Source organism: Spermophilus citellus (assembly GCF_964194105.1).
Source record: "Spermophilus citellus genome assembly, chromosome: 7".
Lineage (NCBI taxonomy): Eukaryota > Metazoa > Chordata > Mammalia > Rodentia > Sciuridae > Spermophilus > Spermophilus citellus.
The window spans coordinates 109,574,583-109,601,438 of record NC_138188.1 but is presented as its reverse complement, the minus strand read 5'-3'; the positions used below and the strand labels follow the sequence as shown (position 1 = coordinate 109,601,438).

General features: G+C 35.1%; 1 protein-coding gene across 3 annotated transcripts in view; it reads left to right on the top strand.

The window, feature by feature from the left end:
- Nucleotides 1-21,358, top strand: part of SNX4 (sorting nexin 4) — a 64,124-nt gene extending 42,766 nt beyond the window's left edge. For all 3 annotated transcript variants that reach the window (XM_081301056.1, XM_081301055.1, XM_081301054.1), the window contains 7 exons: nucleotides 1,095-1,156; nucleotides 5,775-5,840; nucleotides 10,912-11,001; nucleotides 12,813-12,912; nucleotides 15,787-15,932; nucleotides 17,920-18,034; nucleotides 20,208-21,358. In XM_081301056.1, the coding sequence (XP_081157182.1) occupies nucleotides 1,095-1,156; nucleotides 5,775-5,840; nucleotides 10,912-11,001; nucleotides 12,813-12,912; nucleotides 15,787-15,932; nucleotides 17,920-18,034; nucleotides 20,208-20,255 (627 nt within the window). In that variant the 3' untranslated portion in view covers nucleotides 20,256-21,358. The remainder of the gene's footprint in view (nucleotides 1-1,094; nucleotides 1,157-5,774; nucleotides 5,841-10,911; nucleotides 11,002-12,812; nucleotides 12,913-15,786; nucleotides 15,933-17,919; nucleotides 18,035-20,207) is intronic.
- The last annotated feature ends 5,498 nt before the right edge of the window (nucleotides 21,359-26,856 follow it).

Here is a 26,856-nt window from a genome sequence, read left to right as displayed (position 1 = left end):
AGATGATAAACTGAAACATTTACCACATGATGTTTTGTCTTTTGTAAAATTTATGTGACTGTCTAGGCAGTGTACATTTCATCTTGGTGATCTAAATTGTAATTCTGTTGATATTAAAATATCTAATATGTTTGTCAGTTGGAAGTTATCTTTTGACAAAAGCCTCATAGAAGTATATCAGCATTTATGTATAAAACTGTGGATCAATAGAACTGAACATATGTATTTCCTTTCCCTAAGGATTCCACTTTGGGGACTTTATCATAAGGAAACAATCTAAAGGAAAAACACTTATTTTCAGAAGTGCTTATTACAACATTTAAAAAATATTTTTAGTTGTGAATGGTCCTTTATTTTATTTATTTAGATGCGGTGCTGAGGTTCCAACCCTGTGCCTCACACATGCCAGGCAAGTGCTCTACCACTGAGCTATTACTCCAGCCCATATTACAACATTATAATTCTGAAAAAAATTCAGATAACTAAATACCCAACAAGGTTATCCAAAAAAGAAAGTCTGTATATACTGTTCAGTGGAATTTTATGTAGCTCTTTCAAGTGTTATTTGTTAAAGATAATGTTAACCTGCTAGATAAAAATATTACCACTTTTGCTATAGAAGATTTAAAGGTAGCAATTAAAAACTACACATATAAAGAATTACTGAGGCAGGGGCTGGGGTTGTGGCTCAGTGGTAGAGCACTTGCCTAGCACACATGAGACACTGGGTTCAATCCTCAGCACCACATAAAAATAAAAAAATAAAGGTATTTAAAAAAAAAACTAAAACAAAAAAATTAAAGGTATTTTAAAAAAAAACTAAAACAAAAAAAAATTTTAAAAAAATAAAGAATTACTGAGGCATAATATAATTATGGTAGGGCAGTACTAGTTTTATTTTAGAGTTTTTTATGATTGGTTTTTTGAGATTATATTTTTCTTTTTCTCTATTTTTCAAGTTTATTATACAAAACAGAGTTTTTGTTGTTTTTTTGTGTGGGGGCTTTTGATTTTTTGAGCATGATTTTTTTTTATTAAAGTGAACTGTGTATAACTTTGACCTGATAGCAATTTCTGTTAAATATTGGTTTCAGAGAGTAGCAGATCGACTCTATGGTGTATATAAAGTACATGGGAATTATGGACGAGTTTTCAGGTAAGTATTATATAAAAATTTAAAATAAACAATTATAATTTTTCTAAAAAAATCTATGATGTAAAATCTGAAGATTTTATGAGTTTGGAAAGTAGACCTTTTTTTGCTTAACCACTGAGTCATATCACCAGCCTTATTAAAATTTTTTTATTTGAAACAGGTTCTTGCTAAATTGCTGGGGCTGGCCTTGAATTTTTTTAAAAAAATATTTTATTTTTTAGTTTTCGGCGGACACAACATCTTTATTTGTATGTGGTGCTGAGGATCGAACCCGGGCCGCATGCATGCCACGCGAGCGTGCTACAGCTTGAGCCACATACCCAGCCCGAGCCTTGAATTTTTGATCCTCCTGCTTCAGCCTCTCAAACTGCTGGGATCACAAACATCCTTCACCACACCTAGCAGTGTGACATATTTTATTGAAGAAAGGCTATTGGCATTGTAAAAATATAAACTTTTTTTGGTTTGTTTTTGGTACTGGGAATCGAACCCAGGGGCTCTTAACTGTTGAACCATTTTGAGACAGGGTCTTGCCAAGTTGCTTAGGGCCTCACTAAGTTGCTGAGACTGGTCCTTCGACTCAACCTCCTCACTTGCTTTTAGATTTAGGTACATGAGTCATTTCTGATTTTATTATATTTCCAAACCATAACTCCAGTTAAGCCTGGTAACAGTGGTTATTTAAAAACTAACAGATGACTGGGCATGGTGTTGTACACCTGTAATCCAAGTTACTTGGGAGGTTGAAACAAAAGGATTACAAGTTTGAGGCCAGCCTAGGAAATATAATAAGACCCTTTCTCAAAACAAAATATTAAAAGAAAGGGCTGGAGATGTGGCTCATTGATAAGAGTGCCTTTGGGTTCAATACTCAGTATTTGAAAAAGATAAAAATCAGCCAGTTAAGGTCTCTTGAGGGGCTGGGGTTGTGGTTCAGTGGTAGAGTGCTCACCTAATACGTGTGAGGCCCTGAGTTCAATCCTCAGCAGAGCATTAAAAATAAATAAATAAATAAATAAATAAATATATGTATTGTGTCCAACTACAACTAAAAAACAAATATTTTTTTAAAAAAGATATCTTGAAAATTAGATAATCAGACCATCTCAAAAGTGGCACATTTATTGTAATTAATAGATGAACTTGTATTAGAGAGGCAAGAATGTAAAATGCCCATTCTGCTTTAGTAGATTTGGAGTGAGTCCTGTGGTTTTATGTTTCTAGTAAACTTCCAGTTTTTTGCTAAACCAGTTTGAGTAGCAAAGGTCTAGACCTTGAGGGGAAAAGTCTTCATTTTGATCATTCTGATACCTACCAGAGGTTTGTACATAGAACTTAGTAAATATTTCTTTTCTCAAATTTATTAGTTCATAATTGGTTCATTTTACCTGCAACTATAAATGTTAAGTATTTATCAAGCACTAAACTATTTAATAGGAATAAGAAAAAATTTAACTAAGTCTTGCCCTCCTCACACTAAGTTTTAGTCTTATTTAGGAATCAAAAGAATTAAATTCTTTTATGTTGATCTTGAGGTGGTACCAATAACAAAATGCTAAAAATTAGATAAATACCTATGGGACATTCAGTAGATAATCATCTGGATGGTCCATTATTTCCATTAACATGATTGAATGGTTACATTGATGTGATCACCATGGTATACATTCGGCTAGTTGCACTTGATGTCTTCCCAAACTCTCAGATTTTATTTTCCTTGAAAAGATGTAGTGTTTCAGTGAGGTTTTTCATCGCTATGACCAAAAGACCTGATAAGAGCAATTAGAGGAAGAAAAGTTTAATTGGGGGCTCATAATTTTAGAAGTCTCAGTCCATAGATAGCCAGCTTCTTTGCTGTGGTTCCAAGGTAAGCAGAACATCATGATGGAAGCGTGGTAGAGGAATGCAGCTTAGGACATGGTACCACAAAGCTGAGAGAAAGAGAGTGAGCAAGTTCTCCTTACCAACACAAAATATAAACCTCAAAGGCAGGAGCTCAGGGATCCAAGTCGTCCAGCTACACCCTACTTGCCTACAGTCACCACCAAATTAACCCCTATCGGAGAATTACTGCACTCATTAGGTTAAGACTCTTTTTTGTAATATTTTATTAGTTATTGATGGACCTTTGTTTACTTGTTTATATGCGGTGCTGAGAATTGAACCCAGTGCCTCACACATGCAAGGCAGGCGCTCTACCACTGAGCTACAACCCCAGCCCGGTTAAGACTCTTATAACCCAATTATTTCACTTCTAACCTTTATTGCATTATCTCACAATAACAATCTAAGTTTTAGATGTGTTGAATTTGAAATGAGAGGTTTGTAGCACAGTGGTAGAGGGTTTGCCTCATATGCGTGAGGCACTTGGTTTGATTCTCAGCACCACCAAAAAAAAGATTCAAGTGAGAAAAGTACATTAAAGCAGAATTGTCTTGTGGGCATAGAAATATGGCTTTGGATCTACAGATAGATATTTAAAAGCCATTTTGTAATATCAAAACACTAAAAAAAGTTCATGATTGCTCTACTATTTTGAGCATAAACATATAAGCTAAGAAAATTCTTGGAAGCAATGTTACCTACTTTTACCTTTTAATTATAACTATACATTTGTATTGGAGATGCATATGTTTTTGTTGCTTCCTTGACAGTAGTAAAAATCATGTGTTTTTTTTTTCCCCCTTCTGGTACTATAAGCATACAATCTGATATTTCAAGATTATGATATAAAAACTTCGTATTAAAAGAGTAGCAGTATTTGGGACTGGGTATATAGCTCAGTTCGTAGAGTGCCTGCCTCACATGCCCTGGGTTCAATTCCCAACACCACAAAAGAAAAAAAAAAGCAGCAATATTCAACATTTTTTAAATGTATATTTTAATCATTCTTTTTCTTTTTTTTTTAAATGTGGTGCCGAGGATCGAACCCAGTGCCTCACACATGCTAGGCAAGCACTCTATCACTGAGCCACAAACCCAGCTCCAGTATTTAACATTTAAAAAAAATTTTTTAGTTGTAGATGGACACAGTACTTTTTAATTTTTATTTATTTTTTAATATTTTTTAGTTGTAGCTGACACAATACCTTTATTTTATTTATATGTGGTGCTGAGGATCCAACCCAGGGCCTTGCACATGCCAGGTGAGCGCTCTACCACTGAGCCACAACCCCAGCCCTACTTTTTTATTTTATTTATCTAATGTGGTGCTGAGGATCAAACCCAGTGCCTCATGCATGCTAGGCAAGTGTTCTACCACTGAGCTACAACCCCAGTTCCTTACCATTTTTATTATACATTCTTTAACAACAACAACAACAAAAATCTCAAACAGCCTTGTATGAGCAGGAAAATGGTTCAAAAGATTGTGGGTTGCCACTTGAAATTGTGTTTAGAAAAATTGTTAGAAATGTAATGGTATGGGGAAAACACACAACACAAAATTGCTTATACAATATAATTGCAGCCAAATTAAAATACACAAATAAAAACATAGAAGGACTAAAATTATGTCATACCTTAGTACAGATTAAGTATCCCTTACCTGAAATTCTTGGAACTGGAAGTATTTTGGATTTTGGCATCTTCACATATGTATAATGATATATTTTGGGGATGAAACCAAAATCTAAACATGAAATTAATTTGTTTCATATTTACCTTTTACATATGGTCTGAAGGTAGTATCATGCCATATTTTTAGTACACCTGTGTTTTGACTGTGACCTACCACATGAAGTTATGTATACAGTTTTCCATTTGCTTCAGCATGTTAGCATTCCGGAAGTTTCAAATGTTGGAGTGTTTCCAATTTTTATTTATTTATTTCTCTTCCTCCCCTTCATTTTAGATTTTTAGATTAAAGATGCTTAACCTGTATTTGGGATTATAGGTTTGTTTTTCCAGTTTACTATAATATGCACATACAAGTTTCATAACAAGAATTTTCTATGAGAAATATTTCACAGAAATAATAATAAAATGATCAGTGTTTCTTCTCATGCAACATGCAAATTATTACTAAAGTTTTACTATGCACCTAATGTTTCTGTACAGTACTTTTTTTTTTATTAGCTATAGAACAATGTCATGTTCATCAAAATCATCCAGTGAGCATTTAAAAATACACATTGGGCCGGGGTTTTGGTTCAGTGGTAGAGTGCTTGCCTAGCATGTGTGAGGCACTGAATTCGATCCCCAGCACCACATAAAAATAAACAAAGGTATTGTGTCCATCTACAACTAAAAAAAAAAAAAAAAAAACTACACATGTCCCAGAGATGATGATTAAGTAGTTAAAAGTAGCACCCCATTTTTAAAAAAACTCCTCAATTGATTTAAATCTTTAGGATTAAAGAATGTTACCTATAAGTATAAGCTGTTTTGTATGTTACTTATCTTGCTTTAAGCAGCAGATACCAACTCTGAAGCCTTCACTTACAGTTAATTATTAAACTTAAGGGGAAAACAGCATATTTGAGTCACAGAAAATAAATCCAAATATGGATAATACTTTAATTTCAAAGCTAGCTAGAAAAGAATCTTGTAAAGGATTCCATTTAATAATATTCCATATCTCTAGTGCATGATGCTTCTGGTTTTATCTTTCTTCCAGTGAATGGAGTGCCATAGAAAAAGAAATGGGTGATGGGCTACAGAGTGCTGGTCATCATATGGATGTGTGAGTACCTAGAAAACTTAACGTAAACCTGAGGTGAACTTGAGTGGGGGAGTGTTAGTGACTTCTAGGCTTCTGTTTTTATCAGGTTTACTGGAATTTATATTATGCTGACTTAATCTCAAATGCAGTTAGTTTAATATTTAAAAATTAGTCTTGCGGGGCTGGCGTTGTAGCTCAGTGGTAAAACACTTATCTTGCATGTGTGAGAAACTGGGTTCTATTCTCAGCACCACATATAAATAAGTGAATAAAATAAATGTCCATCAACAACTTAAAAAAAATTTTTTTAAAAAAATGGGCTTGGATTGTGGCTCAGCGGTAGAGTACTTGCCAAGCATGAGCAGGACCTGGGTTCGATCCACGGAACCACATAAAAAAATAAAGGCATTGTGTTGTGTCCATCTACACCTAAAAAATAAATATTAAAAAAAAATTAGTCTTGCTAGGCATGGTGGTACATACCTGTAATTCCAGTGGCACAGAAGGCTGAGGCAGGAGGATTGCCGGTTCAAAGCCAGCCTCAGCAACAGCAAGGCACTAAGCAACTCAGTGAGACCCTGTCTTTAAAAAAAGAGCTGGGGATATGGCTCAGTGGTTGAGTGCCCCTGAGTTCAATCCCTGGTCTCTCCCCAACCCCTGCCAAAAAAAAAAAAAAAAAATTAGTCTCATTCATATATTAAAGGAATAAAGATAAAAACCTGCGTACTCATTTTGATATATGTAGAAATATTTATTTGACAAATTTCAACACTCATTTATAATAAAAATTCTCATCAAACTAGAAATAAAAGGGAATTTCTTCTGTCTGAAATTCATGTCTAGTGTTATACTTAGGTGGGCACAGTGGTACTTAGGTATAGTTCTAGCTACTTGGGAGGCTGAAATGGAAAGATCACTTGAGTCTAGGAGTTTGAAACTAGTGTGGGCAACATAGAGATACCCTATCTCAAAATAAATAAATTAATAAGAGTGAAATACTGACATTTTCTCCTAAGGTCAAGAACAAGGTATCCTATGCTCACCATTCCTAATAAACATTTTACTGCAGGTTCTACTCAGTGAATTGAGGCAAGAAAATTAAGTAAAAAGCATAAATATTGGGAAAAAGTAAAATATCTTTGTTCATAGACAATAAGATTGATTACTTAGAAAATCACAATAGATCAACCAAAAACCTATGGAACTAAAAACTGAATTTTAATAGGTGAGGATATCAGATTAATTTATCAGAATCAATAGTTTTGCCAGGCCCTGTGGTACATACCTGTAATCCCAGCACCTCCAGAGGCTGAGGCAGGAGGATTTCAGTTTAAGACAGGATTCAGCAATTTAGTGAGACTCTGTCTCAAAAGAACAATTTTTAAAAAGTGGGTGCTGGGTATATAGCTCCATTGTAGAACACCCCTGGTTTTAATCCCTGGTACCACAATTAGAAAATAAAAGTTTTAAAACTATATGGTTTATAATAGCATCAAAACATAATACTTATTGATTGATGTAATGAAAGATGTTGGAAGACCTCTACACTGAACGTAAAACATTGCCTGAAGAACTTAAAGAAGACCTAAATTGGGCTGGGGATGTGGCTCAAGCGGTAGCGCGCTCGCCTGGCATGTGTGTGGCCCGGGTTCGATCCTCAGCACCACATACAAAAACAAAGATGTTGTGTCCACCAAAAACCAAAATAAATAAATATTAGGCTGGGGATGTGGCTCAAGCGGTAGCGCGCTCGCCTGGCATGCGTGCGGCCCGGGTTCGATCCTCAGCACCACATACCAACAAAGATGTTGTGTCCGCCGAGAACTAAAAAAATAAATAAATATTAAAAATTCTCTCTCTCCTCTCTCACTCTCTCTTTAAAAAAAAAAAAAAAAGAAGACCTAAATAATCATGTTCATGGATTAACACATCCATTCTCCCCAAATTGTGGTCCTAGTCAAAATTTCAGTGACTTTTCTATGGAAATTCTATGGACCTAGAATAGTCAAAACAATTTTGACAAAGAAAAAAACTAGAATATATTACCTATTTTTAAGATTTACTATAAAGCTATGTTGTAGGGTATTGGCATAAACAGAGCAATGGAACACAACTGACTCCAGAAATAATTTTTTTTAATTTATTTTTTTTGGTGCTGATGATGGAACTCAGAGCTTCACACATGCTAGGCAAACACTCTCCCACTGAATTATATAACCTAGATCCACACTTCTATATACCATTCAACATAATGATGCTAGAAAAACTGGATATCTATGTGGGGAAACATGAACCTTGAAACATATATCACATTTTATACAAAAATTAATTAAATTTGGATTATATATATAAGTTTAAAAACCAAAATTCTAAGTTTTAGTTGAAAATAATGGAGAATCTTGTTGCCACATTGGCATAAGCAAAGACTTCTTAAAGATTCATTAAAAGAAAAAAAATTAATGTTAAATTGGGCTTTATGAAAATTTGAAATTACTGCTTACCAAAAGAGATATCAAACTGGGCCCAGTAGTACATGCTGTAATCCCTGCTACTCAGTAGACTAAAGCAGGAGGATCACAAGTTTAAGGCCAGCCTCAGCATCTTAGTGAGACCTGAAAATAAAATAAAAAGGCCTGTGGATATAGCTCAGTTAGGAAGGCCTTGGGTCCCCTCAGTCCCCAGTACGGGGGGGGGAGGGGCTGGCGGGAAGACCATTTGGGGAAGGAAAAAAGAGTGGGGAGTGAATGTTAAGTGGAGTACAGTTTCAGTTGGACAGATGAAAAGTTCAGAATACTTGATAGTGATGGTTGCACAACAATGTGAAAGGATTTAATGCCACTGAACTCTAGATTTACAATTTGTTACAAAGGGCTGGAGTCAACAGTGCATGCCTTTAATTCCAAGGACTCAGGCCACCAAGGAGGAGGATTAGTAGGAGATCAGCCTGAGCAACTTAGCCAGACCCTGTCTCAAAATAAAAAGTAAAAGAGCCCAGGGTGGGCTGGGGCCATAGCCCAGTGGCAGAGCGCTTGCCTGGCATGTGAGAGGCACTGGGGTTGATCCTTAGCACCACATAAAAATAAAAAGATAAAGACATGCTGTCCATCTACAACTACAAAAAAATTCTTTTTAATTAAAAAAAGAGCCAGGAGTGTAGCTCAGTAGTATTGCAGGGGGTAGGAAAAAAAAGATAATGAAGAGGCAAACCATAGATGGAGAAGCAGCATTTCTAACCATAATATATTAAAGAACTCCTACAACTCAGTAAAAAAAAAAAAAAAAAAAAAGACAAAAAATAGATCTTAAATTTTTTCAAACAAAAAAAGTGTCAGGTGACTGCTACGTTAATTAGCTTGAATTAATCCTGGCACAGTGTGTACTTATATCAGAACATCACATTGTACACTGTAGTTACATACAGTTTTAGTCATTTCTATCTTAAAGCTATGGTGGAGGCAAAAAAAAATTTTTATATAAATAGGACTTTCTTCTGGGCCATATTCAAGCTTACTGGCTATTTTTTTCATAAGCTTTCCTGCATTCTGTTAATTTAGCATTTCAGTATTTGCAAGAATTCAGGATCATTTATTGACATGTTAAAAATTATTCTCAGTATAGATATCTTAAAGTCTTTACCATTTATTCTTCTCTGAGGATATGACATGACAGATTATCCCTACATTATAATTTTAATCTTCAAGCCCTCAGCCCTATGGGTCCCATTTTTTTGTTCATTTCTTAACATTAATTCTTCTAAAAGCATAGATTTAGATTTATGAACTAAAGCCAGATTTTCTTCTTCTTATTTATTTATTTATTTAAATTCTTCAAGTGCTCCTCTTTTTTTCTTCTGCTGGGGATCAAACCCAGGGCTTTGTGACAAGCACTGTACCACTGAGCTAGCCCCTAAGATTCTCTTGCTCTTAACAGTAGTTATTAAGACTTTGTCAGTTACATAGATAAAATTCCTCACAATAGTAGATACAGGTTTGTAATTACATAATATATATGTTACCTGCTTTTATAAGCCCTCCAAATATGTTGCTTTTCAAATGAACTTGAACATAGTTTTATTTTGTTTTACAACTTTGGTAAACGTGGTTTATTTGTATAGCTGAAATAGGCCTGGAAGCATAAACTATATGTACTTTTTATTTTCATGCTAAGGGATTAGAATTAATTCGAAAGATGCCTCTTCTAATGACAGAGAAGCACTATATACACATAGCCCTTGTGTTTACAGAATTTACAGTGTAATCAGAAATAAAAACAACAGGTGAGACATTACTTTGATAAAATTTTAATTATAAATTGTTATTAAGGGGCTGGGGATGTGGCTCAAGCGGTAGCACGCTCGCCTGCCATGCTTGCAGCCAGGGTTCGATCCTCAGCACCACATACAAACAAAGATGTTGTGTCCGCCGAAAACTAAAAAATAAAATATTAAAAAGTTCTCTGTAAAAAAAAAAAAAATTGTTATTAAGAGATCAGAAATAAGCCCCAGCCCCAATTTCTATTATTTTCTATTATTTTCATTTACTTTTTCCCCTTGCAGCTTTTTGGTATTACTATAAATAGTTGCAACCAAAAACGTGTGTACCAATTATACCAAACTCATACTTTTTATGGATTTTATAGCCATTTTATAATCTCTTTGAACAAAAGATTCCAATAGAGGGGCTGGAGTTTTAGTTCAGTGATAGAGCACTTGCCTAGCATGTGTGAGGCACTAGGTTCGATTCTCAGCACCACATACAAATAAATAAAGGTCCATCAACAACTAAAAAAGATTTAAAAATTAAAAAAAAAAAAACAAGATTCCAGTAGATCAGGTTTTCTTTGTAAGAAGGACTATTTTTTATTTGTTTGTTTTATTTCTAAGTCTTTGCAGTTCGGCAAAATTCAGTAAAATTAGCATACCAATTACAAATTGCCATTAATGTTTCTAAATGATAATTTTCACTTTTCCTAATTTGTCACTGACAGGTAGTCAGTGGTCTGTGGATCATACTTTGAAAAACACTTTTTTAGAACGTTAATGCTTTGTGTCCCAGTGAAAATTACTCGTTTAATTCAGTGTTTTTAAAAACAGGTATGCATCTTCTATTGATGATATTTTGGAAGATGAAGAACATTATGCAGATCAGTTAAAGGAGTACCTTTTTTATGCAGAAGCACTACGGTGAGTAATTAATGAAAGTTCCAGATGCAGTCCTGTGATTGATCCTCACACTCTCATTGTGTTTGTGTAGAATACAGATAGTAAGGTGCTTTTTAAATGAATTAATTTGGATTGGGGCTGTAGGTCAGTGGTGGAATGCTTGCCTATCATGTGTGAGGCATGGTGTTTGATCCTCAGCACCACATAAAAAGAAAGGTATTGTGTCCAACTACAATTAAAATAAATAAATGAATAAATTCATTCCCTCAGATAGTGAATGAGTTCTTATTGTATTTTCTGTGTTGCAGAGTGCTAGGTATAAAATTATAAGAGAAGGCCTGACCTTGAAACAGCGTAGCGATAAAACCTGCCAGTCTCAGGCATGTTCATCTGGTTATTTGTTTTTTCTGCTTTCTCCAATTTGAAGATTGGGAGCAAAATACAGATGGAGTATTGTGTGGCACTGTCACTGGGTTGTATATTGCCATTTTTATTCTGCATTTTTTCCTCATACTTGTATCCCTTAGCTTAGTAGCTTTTAAAACTTTTTAATATCAAGGACATTGCTTCTGTTTTTATGGTATTTTTTTTTAAGAGAGAGTGAGAGAGGAGAGAGAGAGAGAGAGAGAGAATGTTTTAATATTTATTTTTTAGTTCTCGGTGGACACAACATCTTTGTTGGTATGTGGTGCTGAGGATCGAACCCGGGCCGCACGCATGCCAGGCGAGCGCGCTACCGCTTGAGCCATATCCCCAGCCCCTTTTTATGGTATTTTTAAAAAATATTTTTTAGTTGTAGTTGACACAATAACCTTTATTTTATTTGTTTGTTTGTTTATGGTGCTGAGGATTGAACCAGGGCCTCGCACATGCCAGGCAGGTGCTCTACTGCTGAGCCACAACCCCAGCCCATGTTTTTATGGTATTTTCTTTGGAACCAACAGAATTCTCTGCTAGATAATCCTATTTGATTTTTTTTTTAATTACTGTATTTTTTTTTCTATTCAGTTTAGGGAAATTAATCATTTTTCTGGAAGAGGTGACTTTTGATCAGTTTCCCTATTGCAAAAAAGCAATATAAGAATTCTGTTAGGAAAACAGAAAAGTAGTATAAGTGTTAAGTAATTGGTGTTTAAAACACTTGCACATTGTTAGCTTTTTTCCTTTAGTGATTTCAGTAGCAGTCAGTTTCACCAAAGTATCTTCAAGTCACCAAGGAAAAGAAAGTTGCTGAATACAGTGGATTCTGTGCAGTTCCTAAAAATAATGATTAATGTATATTGACATGGCACATATAAGTGAGAAAAGTTGTAGAAACATTTGGAATGTGTGAACTTTGTAAATGCCTATCTAAATTCTAGAAGGAAGCCAGGCATGATGGCGCACCCCTATAATCCCAGCAGCTCAAGAGGCTGAGGCAGGAGGATCTCAAGTTCTAAGCCAGCCTCAGCAATTTAGTGAGACGCTCAGCAACTCAGTGAGACCCCATCTCTAAATAAAATACAAAAAAGGGCTGGGGGTGTGACTCAGTGGTTAATCACCTGTGGGTTTAATCCCTGGTACCAAAAAAAAGAAATTCTAGAAGACTGTACATGAGTTGTGCCTGGATAGTAGGAGTGGGTGAAAAAGGATTCTTGACATTTTGATGTTGTTCATTTCTATATTAGAATCCCCCCCCCCCTCTCTCTCTCTCTCTCTCTCTCTTCCTCTAGTAAATGTCAGAACTAGTAAGGAATTGTGAATGCTTCCCTGTACTCCTGAAAAAAAAAATTCTTAACATGTTAAAGGAGAAGCCAGAAAAAGTTAAATGGCAGCACTATTTTCATCCCCAGGGCTGTGTGCAGGAAACATGAACTTATGCAGTATGACCTGGAGATGGCTGCCCAGGATCTAGCTTCCAAGAAGCAGCAGTGTGAAGAACTTGCAACTGGGGTGAGTATTTTTCTTTAGGTCTTTGGTATTATTGTAGCAAGGCTCATGAGGAATCAGCTACAGTTATAATACACAGTATGCTTGTACCTTTTACAGAATAATTTGTAAGCAACTGTATTAATTATTTAGTTTTCTTGATATAAGAAGATATCAGGCTCCGTGCGGTGGTGCACGCCTGTGATCCCAGCGTCTTGGGAGTCTGAGACAGGAGGATTACAAGTTCAAAGCCAATCTCTGTAAGGTGAGGCACTAAGCAACTCAGTGAGTTACTTGTCTCTAAATAAAGTTGCCCTGTCTCTAAATAAAGATTTAAAATAGGGCTGGGGATGTGGCTCAGTGGCCGAGTGCCCCTGAGTTCGATTTGCTATCAAAAATAAAATAAAATAAAATTACAAAATAGGGGTTGGGGTGTGGCTCCGTAGTGAAGTGCCTGAGTTCAATCCCTGGTACACCCCCCCAAAAAAAAACCATGTTCTGTATGATATTATAAGAATTTGTCAGGCCTGGTATGGTGGCACACACCTGTAATCCCAGCAGCTTTTGAGACTGAGGCAGGTGGATCACAAGTTCAAAGCCAGCCTCATCAACTTATTGAGGCCCTAAGTATCTCAGCCAGACCCTGTCTCTAAATAAAGTATAAAAAGGGCTGGGGATGTGGTTCAGCGGTAAAGCACCCCTGGATTCAATCCCTGGTACCAAAAAAGAGCGGGGGCAGGGGGGATTGGTCAGGTTTAATTTAATTTGGAAAGGTATTTTATAGAAGTTTTAGTTTACTTTGAAAAATTTTACCCAATTAGAATCAATTTATCTCTCCTAACAAGGAGCTTTTTGTGTACTTTATTCTTTAATGCTTACAGTGCATACTTCTAAAGAAAATGTTGTATCTTTTTCCTTTTTCTGTGTGTGTGTGTGTGTGTGTGTGTGTGTGTGTGTGTGTGTTTGTTTTTAAACTGAGAATTGAACCCAGGGCACTCTTTCACTAACCTACATCCTCAGCCCTTTTAATTTTTGTTTTGAGACAGGGTCTCCTTAAGTTGTTAAAGCTGACCTTCAACTTTCAGTCCTCCTGAGTTGCTGGGATTACAGATATGTGCCACCACACCTGGCCCAATATCGAATTGCATATACTTAGGTCATTTTTATAATCAGCTCTGTACTGTTCAGCTACTTCACTGAAATACATTAGCTGCTACGATGAGAGACATATTTTGGAAGTATTTGTGAAGCAATGATAGTGCCACTGTTTTCTCAGTCACTTCATGGTTAACTAGTACTTGAGTGTTTTTTGTTTTTTTTAATATTTATTTTTTAGGAGAACACAATATCTTTATTTTGTTTCTATGTGGTGCTGAGAATCAAACCCAGTGCCCCATGCATGTTGGGCGAGTGCACTACCACTTGAGCCACATCCCCAGCCCCTAGTACTTTAGTTTTAAAAGTGGTTTTCACATAGATTATTCACTTGCTACATCTATGAAAAGTAATACATATGTGTAGGAAAAGATCTCTGACCATAAGCCATTAGATTAGGTCTTTGATTTATTCCTGAACTCCTAGGAAGTCCCAAGACATTTTCAGTAAGCATGGTTCTCTCTTACTTCATGTGACGGGAAGTGCTTTCATTAACAAACTCCAGTGAGTAAGGAAATAGTAAAACAGCAAAGCTTAAGGTTGCCCTGTAATGCTTGGGTTTAGGCATCTTGTTCTAGTAATAGATTCTTAAGTTTCAGGGTGAGATATGCAGATTTTAAATACATTTCTTTAGTTTGGTTTATTTCCATAGTTGCTTGTTGAATTTTATCTGTTTTGTTGTTGTTTGTTTTGTTTTATTTTTGTCAGAGTAATCTTTTATTTTATTTTCTGTGGTACTGGGGATGGAACCCAGGGTCTGTGCATGCTAGGCACTTTACCACTGAGATATCCCTTTTTAATTTTATTTTTTCCTTTTGAAAGGGTTTTGCCAAGTCTCAGGCTGACCTTGAACTTGTAATCCTCTTGCCTCAGCCTCCTGAGTAGCTGGAATTACAGATCTGTGCCACTAATTTCCTCCTTTTTGACAATTCTTTATTATTCCAGTATTAGAAATCATATTAGGAGTCCTGTGGTTATAAAGATTATAGTGCTTCTATCAAAAGTAGTAGGGAGAAATGGCCAATATTTTTTATTTCTGAGAGTGGAGAGCTATGAAATATATATAACATAAAATTTACAATTTTTATATGCATTTTTAGTTGTAGATAGACACAATTCCTTTATTTTATTTATTTTTATGTGGTGCTAAGGATCAAACCCAGTGCCTCATACATGCTAGGCAAGCGCTCTACCACTGAGCTATAACTACAGCCCCAAGTTTATCATTCTTAACCATTTTTAAAGTGTTTAGTTTAGTAGTACTAAATATTTTCGTATTGTTGTGCAAACCCATCTCTAGAGCTCTTTTCATTTTGCAAAACTCTGTTCCCATTAAACAACTCCTCTTCCACTTCTCTGTAATTCCTGGAAACCACATTTGCTTTCTTTGACTATAATTTTGACTATTCTAGATACATCAATTTAAGTGGAATTATATAGTATTTGTCTTTTATATTTTGTAGTTGTGGATGGACATCATGCCTTTATTTTATTTATTTTCGTATGGAATGCTAAGGATTGAACCCAGAGCCTCACACATACTAGGCAAGCACTCTGCCACTGAGCCACAACCCCAGCCCTGTAGTATTTGTCTTTGACTGGCATATTTCACTTAGCATAATGTTCTCTAGGCTCATTCGTGTTGTAGCACATGTGATAGTTTCCTTCCTTTTTAAGGCTAAATAATATTCCACCAGGTATATATATCGCACTGTCTATTCTTCGGTTTCTATTTTCTTTTAGACTGTGAGGACATTCTCTTTGAAGGGAATGACTACCAAGCTCTTTGGTCAAGAAACTCCAGAGCAAAGAGAAGCCAGAATCAAGGTGTTAGAAGAACAAATAAATGAAGGAGAACAACAGCTAAAGTCTAAAAATTTGGAAGGCAGGTAAAAATTCCGAGAAGTTCAACCTGGACTACCATTGGATTATTTATTTATTTAATAATATTTCCCAGCTTCATTGACCCCTCTGGATACAGCCTGTTCCTCTAAAATATAGTCATTACATTACTAAGAAATTTAAGTTATCAAAAAAAATCATGTTATAGAAACATTTATATTAGTGTGGGGAGAAAAGGAAGAAAACATGGGGTTTCAAGTTCATAATATTACTTTTGTAGACTTCCTAATTTCTATTCTTGGCACATTCTCTCTGCCCTCTTGCCCCATTTAGCAAAAAGCCTGATCATCTTCAGTACCCAGCTTAAGGGTTATTTCACTGTGAAGCCTTCCCTTATCTTCTCAGGCGATCTTAGCACTTGATTCCTGACGCTGAAGCATGGCAGTTCTGTGTTGGGTGGTTGGTTGTTCTGTGTAGCTCTCCCTGGATAACTTCAAAGTTAAGGACTGTGTCTTACATTTTTTTTGTTCTTCGATACCTTGCATAGTGCTTGACATGTAATTAATCTGTAAATATTTCTAGAAATTCAGTTCTGTTTAGTTCATTTTCTTTATTGTTTTCATCTGACAGTCAAGTCAGTAAAATGTATGAAGGCAGACCAAGAGTGTATTATTGGCTTACACCAAATAAGTCAAAGTGAACTTTCATGAATTGAAAAGGAAAGTGCCTATGAGCATTTAAAAATTTTTTTCAGACAGGGTCTCACTGTGTTGCCTAAATGGTCATGAACCCCTAGGCCACATAGCTTGGATGGTAGCTGTGTACCTCTGTACCCAGCACTATTTTTATTTTTTGGTACTGGGGATTGAACCTAGGGGTGCTTAACTACTGAGCCACACCCCTAGCCCTTTTTATTTACATATCTTTATTTTATTTTTATGTGGTGCTAAGGATCAAACCCAGTGCTTCATGCATGCTAGGTGAGCACTCTACCTTTGAGCCACAACCCCAGCCCCATAGCCCTTTTTATTTTGAGACAGGGTCTCACTCAGTTACCCAAGCTTAGCTAAGTTGTGATGGCTGGCTTTGAACTTGGAATCCTCCTACTTCTGCCCTCCCAAGCCACTGGGATTATAGGCGTGTGACACTGCACCTGGCTATGCAGTTAGAATTTTTAAAACCCTAGACGTTATTTAAACCATGTACATGCTGAATGTGATTCATAATCCATCTCGTCAAGAGCCTATGTTTGCTAAGCACTGTGGCACACACTTGTAATACCAGTACTTAGGAGGCTGAGCCAGAAAGATTTCAAATTCAAGGCTAGCCTGGGCAACTTATTGAGACCCTGCCTCAAAAATAAAGTATGTGTGGTGGGACTACAGATGGAGCTCAGTGGTAAAGCTCTTGGCTAGCATGCATGAGTATGCCCTAGGTTTAGTCCCCAGTGGAAGAAATAAAAAGGTGTATTTTTTCCAGTGAACCCAGGAAGGCACTTCATTGTGGCATCTGTAGGACTTGTGAGCTGATTCAGGGAGCCAATCTACATCTATTTTTTGTTTTTTTACACAATACCTTTATTTTGTTTATTTATTTTTATGTGGTGTTGAGGATCAAACCCAGGGCCTCGAGCATGCTAGGCAAGCACTCTACCACTGAGCCACAACCCCAGCCCCTACATCTGTTTTAAAGGAATAATTTGTGAACAAAATATAGTTATTAGAATGTAGATGAGTTATATCTCTGACTTTTCCCCTCACTATAATTTATAGGAAAAGGAAAAATAGAACTGTCTTATACAAGCAATAACTTTGGTTTTGATGTAGCCAATTAAAAACCATCTCTGAAGAGAATGGTTAGTTGAATTTATAGTGTACAGTCTATTTATTTTATTATTATTTTTTTCTGTGTGGTGCTGGAGATGGAACACAGTACTTTGTGTATACCAGTTAAGTGCTCTATCACTGAGCTATATCCCATCCCATGTCTATTTAATTTAAATAAGAATACTAATAACTTTATCTTTTATTTCAGAGAATTTGTGAAAAATGCGTGGACTGATATTGAACGATTCAAAGAACAAAAGAACCATGACCTAAAGGAGGCCCTCATAAGTTATGCTGTCATGCAGATCAGCATGTGTAAAAAGGTAGGTTTGAGTTCTGCAAAAATAATGGCTATGTTCACAAGTGCTTACACATTTCTATAAATTCTCTTGTTTGGCCCCCAAAAATATTTTTTTCATTCTTCCTTTCTAAAACTTTTCCTATTTTCTCTACTTAATTTTGAAGAAGAATTGTAATTAAAAAGGTCAGTTATTGTGTTTCCACTTTATAAATAAACTCTGAAATCTATATCCCCCATTTATAACTTGTATCTGAAAATATGTACTGACAGTATAACTTTGATTATATGATGTTCTTGACAGTGCAGTAAAATATCATTCCTAATAATAATACCAAAAGAAAAAAAAGAAGGGATGTTTTCTATTTTATTCTTTTTTTGGGTACCAGGGATTGAACTCAGAGGCACTCAACCACTGAGCCACATCCCCACCCCTATTTTGTATTTATTTAGAGACAGGGTCTTGCTGAGTTGCTTAGTGTCTCATTTTTTGCTGAGGCTGGCTTTGAACTCACAATCCTCCTGCCTCAGCTTCCCAAGCCACTGAGATGACAGGTGTGTGCCACTTTACCTAGCTCATGTTTTATTTCCTTGCATAAGTAGAATAGATTTTTATATATGAAAATGGATAATGTCCTTTTATTTAGAATTAAGTGCCACAAGTCAAGATCAACATCAATTTTTCTTGTATAAATATCAGTGTCTGTATTTTATATATATATATAGCATCATTATAATTTCAGCTATTCAGAGTGTTAATTGAATATAATCCAAGTGTTACTTGAATATAATCAGGTGACTGAGTTGTAGTAGTAATAAACTGAAATAAAAACTGAAAGAAGTATTTTAAAAGTAAATAGAACTTCTAAGTGTTTTTTGGTCTATCTTTTTTTTTTTTTTTTTTTTTTTTTTAGAGTGAGAGAGAGAGAGAGAGGGAGAGAATTTTTTTTAATATTTATTTTTTAGTTCTTGGCGGACACAACATCTTTGTTGGTATGTGGTGCTGAGGATCGAACCCGGGCCGCACGCATGCCAGGCGAGCGCGCTACTTCTTGAGCCACATCCCCAGCCCTGGTCTATCTTTTCATTGGCAATCTGTCCAGTTTATTGAATGAAGTAGGCTAAAGCCTTTAAAAAACAATTTTTCAGTTTATAGAGTTTTAAAATTAATTATTATAAAAATAACACATGCCCATTGCAAAAATAATTCAGAAGCATGTTAAGTATAATTCTCCTCTACCTCCCCCAAATCCCTTTATGTGTATTCTTCCAGATATTTTTGGATATATATACAATTATTTAGAAAATATACACAAAAACAGGATTGTATTGTATACATTAGCGTATAGTTTTTCTCTTTCATTTGATGTCTGATGGACATCTAACTTTGACAGTACATGAGATCTATCTTATTCTAACAGTGAATTCTATTATATCTAGTTACTTATCCAGCCAATCTGAGACATTTTAAAGATGTTTTGTTTTTATTTATCTGCCTTTTGTATCCCATTAAGGAGGAATGAAACTAAATTTTTTTTCTATTGTTTGAAGCCTTGGTGAATATTGATATACTTTAATGCTTAAGTATTGAAGAAAACATTCCTCTCTCATAAATCAATTATTGTAGGATATCTTATTGAAAAAAATTCCTTTGTTTTTATCTCTTGGTTAGGTTTTACTATTATATCTTTATAATCATGCTTTTTTTTGTTAAGGCATATTTGGATTATCTATAGCTTTGTGTTATGTAGTGTACCAGAACCATGAGAGAGATTTCATAATTTAGAACATAATCAGTTTTTAGACAATAATTAACTTAATCATTAAATTATTTAATTATAAAAATTAGTTTTGTGAATAATAAAAATTTTGTTTAAATATTACTTTGAATAAAACTGTCAGAAAACTTGTTTGGTTTACTAGTAGAAACAATAAGAGCATGACATGAGTAAGAGTTTATGGTTGAACCTTGAAAACTCAGTTTACAAGTTACAGAAGTTCTTTTTCTATTTTGGAGATAAGCTCATTTAAGAGATTCTCTTACATTTTCAGAAGCATTAGATATTTCCTTATGTTAGCTATTTACTGGACTTGTTAAAAAAAAAAAAGCAAAACTTAGTATACACTAAACCAAATATGTGGGATTTTAGAATCTTTCCAGAATCACATTTTAAAGATACTTTTTTTTTTTTTTTAAGGGAATTCAAGTTTGGACCAATGCTAAGGAATGCTTTAGCAAGATGTAATCCTATGAAATGACTTTTTCTTCAATCAAAGTGCCCCAAAACAAAGCACAAGTAAATAAAAGAAATTTAAGTTGCTACCCTGTATACTTAAAAATATACAATAAGTTGAATCAGTTCAGCTTTATTTTAACTGATTATAGTTGTGTTCCTATAGCACAAAAATGATGTATTTTAATCAAGATTAAATATTATAATTTGAGGTTTTGGGGACTGGTGCTGATTCCAAAAAAAGTTAATTTAATAATATATACCAACAGATTATTCATCAGGCTTCTGAACCAATGATTGAACGTTAAGGCGTTAGTTAATTTCTAGATGTTCCTTTCAATGCCAACTCTTTCAGATCTATTCATGCAGGAAGTTCTTTTCCTAAGATTGGATTCCTATATTTACTTGGTGAGACCCACTAACCTGTCATAAGGGGGCATTTTCTCTTGCCTTATAGTTGAGCTGTTTGGTTTGACAAAGCTCAGCAGAAATTTATTGTAAAATCTAGGTTTTTCTTCCACATTTGTTGATGCCCCTGTAACACATCATACACTAGAAAATGCCTTCAGTTTGTGTTTTACCAGAATTTTGATACTGGTCAGAAATTTTATACTGCCAACAAATAAGTCTCAACTTCTCAGATATAGAGTGAAATACATTCTTTTGGTCCAGGAATTGCTATATAGAAAATTTTAATTGAGTAGTAGTATTCTCAACAATTCTTAACCTCAGTGATGAGCCCAATTTCTTTTGCTTGGCTCTCTGCACATGGCATTTCAGGGTACAAGATGTAGCATTTCCATGTATAAGATAAATGTGGTCAACACATGAGCTCATACCTTTATCATTAACAGCCTTCATTTCTATTGCTTGGCTATAATTTTTGTAAAGATAAATTATATTGCTTTTTTTTAATGTATGTTTTGTGGTATATGTTCAGAAGCCAAGCACCCTCATTTTCGTAGCTTTGCAGAATCTTAAATGTGTACTCATTATTTCTAATGATGTTTTAAAAAATCCCCATACCATTCAACATTTGACTTTTTTACATGTTTAAAATGTTGCTGGATTTTTGTGCTGTTTGCCAAACTTATACAATAAATAAATGAAATATTGAGCTGAGTTTCAGAGGTTTTTTTTGTTTGTTTGTTATTTTAAAAAGATGATCCATATACATTAATATGTGATGATCTGTGGAAATAATATGCCATGTTATACTTTAAAGTGTTTAATTGTATAAATGTGTTTTATACCCAAATGCTGTTTAAAAAAAAAAAAAAATCCTGTGATGAGATCTGATTTTTAAATTTTTTTTTCCTCCCCAGTACTGGGGATTGAATTTTGGGATGCTTTACATAATTAGTATGTAAAGCATCCCAAAATTCAACCTTTTTTATTTTTTGTTTTGAGACAGGGTCTCAGCTAAGTTGCTTCAAACTTTAAATCCTCCTACCTCAGCCTCCTTGAGACTCTGGGATTACAAATTTATACTATCATGCCCAGCTTACTTCTCTTTTTTAAATAAAATTGGTAGAAGCAAACGTCATCTGCAGGTATATACTTTTGAATCCACTGAATTGTATCATCTCTTAACTAGTGAAATGACATACCTTCCCACTTGGCATTTAAAAATCAAAAGCCTGGACCTAGGGATGTAACTCAGTAGTACATTATTTTCCTAGCATACACAAGTCCTGGGTTTAATACCTAACCCTGCAAAAAGCATTTCTAACTAACTTAAGACTAAACGTAAAGTGTATTAGATTATTTTCTGTTAGCAGACCTGATTTGACCTATATTTTTAAAAGATAAATTAGAGCTGAGTACAGAGGCATACACCTGTAGCCTTAGCTACTCTAGAGGCTAAGGCAGGAGGATTGCTTGAGCCCAGGAGTTGGAGACCAGCCTGAGCAATATAGCAAGGCCCCATCTCAAAAACAAAATAACAGAATACTTTTCCTACTTCATTCTTTTTATCTTCTCTAATACACACACACACACACACACACACACACACGATTATTTCTTTATTTAACTGGGAATATGCTTGGTTGGTTTTGATCATTGTTTAATTTTATAGCATATTGTTCCTTTAAAAAGAATTTTTTTAAAAGAATTTTTAAATTTTTTTTCAGTTGTTGATGGACTTTTATTTATTTACATGTGGTGCTGAGAATGGAACCCAGTGCCTCACACATGCTAAGCAAGTGCTTTACCACTGAGCCACCATCCCAGCCCCTTTAAAAAGAATTCTTGGCTAATCCCAGCAGCTGGGGAGGCTGTGACAGGAGGATTTCGAGTTCAAAGCCAGCCTCAGCAGCAGTGGGGCACTAAGCAACTCAGTGAGACCCTTTTTCTAAATAAAATACAAAAAAAGGTTAGGGATGTGGCTCAGTGGTCGAGTTCCCCTAAGTTCAATTTCCAGTACCAAAAAATAAAAAGAACTCTCGAAGGAATTTTATGATAGAAACCATTTTTTGTATCCAGGATAAGTATAAAGAAAATAATCTATTTCTTTTTTTTAAAACAGGGAGAGAGAGAATTTTAATATTTATTTATTTTTTTAGTTTTTGGTGGGTACAACATCTTTGTTTGTATGTGGTGCTGAGGATTGAACCTGGACCGCACGCATGCCAGGCGAGCATGCTACCGCTTGAGCCACATCCCCAGCCCGAAAATAATCTATTTCAATAACACTTTATAGTATTGAAAAATCAGGAATTGAAGTGAATTATTAAAAGAGTGAGGGAGTTAGTCCCCAAAGATAAATATAAAAATATAAGCAATCACTAAAAAAAAAAAAAGACTCATTAAATTAGTGGAAGTGGGACTAGATGCGGTAATGCACATCTGTAATCCCAGTGACGTTCAAAGCCAGCCTCAGCAATGATGAAGTTCTAAGCAACTCAATGAGACCCTGTTTTTAATAACAAAATAAAAAAATATTTGTTGGGCTGGGGATGTGGCTCAAGCGGTAGCGCGCTTGCCTGGCATGCGTGCAGCCAGGGTTCGATCCTCAGCACCACATACAAACAAAGATGTTGTGTCCGCCGAAAACTAAAAAATGAATATTAAAAAAAAAATTCTCTCTGTATCTCTCTCTCTCTCTCTTTTAAAATAAATATTTGTTTACTATATGTCAAAATACATTCTACTGTAAAATTAATTAATTAAAAAAAAAATAAATAAAAATAAAAAATAGGACCTGGGATGTAGCTTTGTGGGCGAGTACCCTGAGTTCAATCCCCGATACCAAAACTAAAAGTAAAAAAAATTAGTATAAGTGTTTATAACAAAGGAGAATTTAATCTAGACAATGTACTAGTGTTGCTGTTGGTAGCACGCTTGCCTACCACATGGGAGGCCCTGAGTTCAATCCTCAGCACCACATAAAAATAAATAAATGAAACAAAGGTATTGTGTTCAACTACAACTAAAGATAAAATATTAAAAATTTTTAAAAAAATTAACTGAAGTTATATTTAACCTAAATTTACATCCAAAAACTTGAGTACAGATGAATGAATCAGTGGTAAATTACAACATAGCATTCAAAACTAGAACCAAGGGTTCTTAACATTCAAGCATCTTTAGAGTAAACACATGAAACCCAGTTTGAGATGGAGTGAAAAAAATCAAGAGTTAATGTAACAGGAGTATGAGGCTTTTTAGATCCTTATAATATTCTTTAGATTCTTATGTATACTCCTACGGGTATATTTACTGAAACACTAGAAAGTTTTCCCTAAGAAAAGAATTAGAAATTTCTTTCAAGGTTGAGTAAACCAGAGAAATAAACAAGTAAAAGACTAAATCAGTAATTGTATTTGCTTCCTAAATTATGTAGCTTAAAATATTTATGTATTTGATAAAAAAAGAAACCAGAGAAAAATTTTTAAATGTAAGTAAGAAGAAATATTCAAGATAAATGTAAAAATCAATTATATTGAAAACTGATTAACAAGTATTACAAAGCCAAAAGTTGGTTCTTTGAGGTTAGTAAAGTTAAACCCCTAACAAAACTGTAAAAAAAAAAAATAGTAAAGCACAAATCACCTATATTAGGAATGAAATAGAAGACGGTATTATAGCTTTTACAAGACATTGAAAGGATAATGAGGAAATATTATAAACAACTTTAAGCGAATAAATTAGATGAAATCAGCAAGTTCCTTAAAAAATAGAGCTTACTTTGCTTTATTTCACCATATAATAATCACCACCACGTAATTGTCATACCCTGTTTTTTCAGTCCAAAAATTGTTTTATAACCTTTCATCATATAATTGTTGCATAGTGTAGTTCTGCACAATGCTTAACAGGTGAACAGCAACAATATATTCACAGCAGTGGTGTGTGAATGCACGTTGGTCTTCTCGTGCACTGTGAGCCATAAGCCTACAATTCCCGGTGTATGCCACATCAATATATATCCAAAAGCTGATTTGTGTGGTTTCTATAGAGCACTGCAATACTAGAGGTAAACACATTAAACACATCTTATGAGTGGCACTGAGTAAAGCACATCAAATAATAAAACCAACGATAGTGCCACAGAATCTTTAGACAGAGAAGATTAAATTTTGTAAGTCCATACTTTATTTTCTCAAATGCAATGTCTCAACTGTAATGAACAAATTAATGACAACTAATCTTTAACTTTGTTTTTTCCAGACCAGAAAAATGTTTGCTAAACTGTCATGCAGAAATGATAAAGAGTTGATTTGGAGTATCCAGTCTTAATATATATTCATGCATCCTAATCTTACACAAGACAGTTGAGAAATAAATGGTTAACCATATAATGGTTGCACCCCACTTTTTTGCCAAAAAAAATTTGGCATAAAAATCTATGACAATTCTGCAGTGAAATACAATACAATAACTTATATAGGATGAAATAGAAAATCTCATAGTCATATAACAAGGAAATTTATTATTAAAAATCTTTCTACAAAGAAAATTCCAGGTCCAGATGGCTTCATTGGTGAGTTCTGTCAAGCATTTAAGAAAGGAAAAGGAGTGTTCACAAAAATTTGGAAAATAAAAATATGAATGGTTGCTAGTTGATAGCAGAATTGTAGGAGCTGAAATTTAAGTGCCTGAAGCTGAGGATACTAATGAGAAGCTGGTTTTCTCAAGAAAATCCCAGAAAGACTCAGAAATTGGAGGAAACAGGTATACTGGCAAGAAGGAATAAGTGTGGGGTCAAAGTGTGAGGTTGGGTGAAACTCAACTGAAGCTGAGGATACTAATGAGAAGCTGGTTTTCCCAAGAAAATCCCAGAAAGACTCAGAAATTGGAGGAAACAGGTATACTGGCAAGAAGGAATAAGTGTGGGGTCAAAGTGTGAGGTTGGGTGAAACTCTGTGCAGAGTGATTAGATGGACCAGGTTCCTGGTCTTTCATCATGTGCACGTTACTGTGAATTTTCACACTAGTAAAGGTTCCAGGAAAAAGTTAAAATACAAAAAATTGCCTTCAGAATAGCATCAGCCCAGTGCTGGAGATTAAACCAGGTCTTTGCATATCCCAGGTAAACGCTGTACCTCTGAGCAACATCCCCGCCCACAGCAGGCTTTCTAACACCAAAATGTCTTAGCTTCCATAAAAGAATAATCTGACTGCCAAACTATCAATTAGGTATGAGGCAGAACAAAGATATTTTTAGATATGCAGTTTCAAAAAATTCTCTTCCAATGCACTCTTTCTCAAGAAGTTACTAGAGGATGTGTTTCACCAAAATAGGAAAGTAAACCAAAACTCAAGAAGAGCTGAGATACAGAGAGTAGGCATTCCAACACAGGAGGTGAAAGGTATGCCCAGATATGGCGAAGAGTCGTCCCAGAGGGCAGCCAGAAGCGGAAGCCAGAGGAAGATGGCTCAGTGGCCACATCCCTTGGGTTCAGTCCCTGGACCATAAATAAATAAATTTGGCATTACTTACCATTTGGAATTGCCTACACCTTACCCACCCAATCCCGACATGTACATGACTATACATTATATATATATATATATATATATATATATATATATATATATATATATATATAATAATTTTTTATGACTATATTTTTGTTTGTTCTAATGGTAAATCTATCAAATATAGAGCAAAACATTCAGAGTCCAAAATGACAGTTTCTTGTCAGGAGAACCAAGAGTTGGGCATGAAATTCAGAGCCCTACACAAGCTAAGAGGCAATATTTGAGCCCACTGAGGTTGGTGTGAACCAGTATGGACATGAGCATTTCATTCCCTGTCTTGGCTGCTTGGCTCACTCTCTGCTTCTGAACTTCCAGGTCAGAAAGAAATTGGTTGAGATTTCCTCTAAAAGGACGTAATTGTAAGAATACTTTAATATTGTGCAATCAAGTTTGTGATGTCCAGAGAAATAAAATGAAGATTCTATCAGGAGTCACATTTTAGTCAGCTTTTTTACTGCTGTGACCAAAAGACCTAAAAAGAACAATTTTAGAGGAGGAAAAGTTTATTTGGCACTCACAGTTCAGAGTCTCAGTCCATAGATGACCGACTCCATTCTTTGGGGCCTGAGGCAGAACATCATGGTGGAAGAGTGTGGTAGAGGAAAGCACCTCAGGACATGACCAC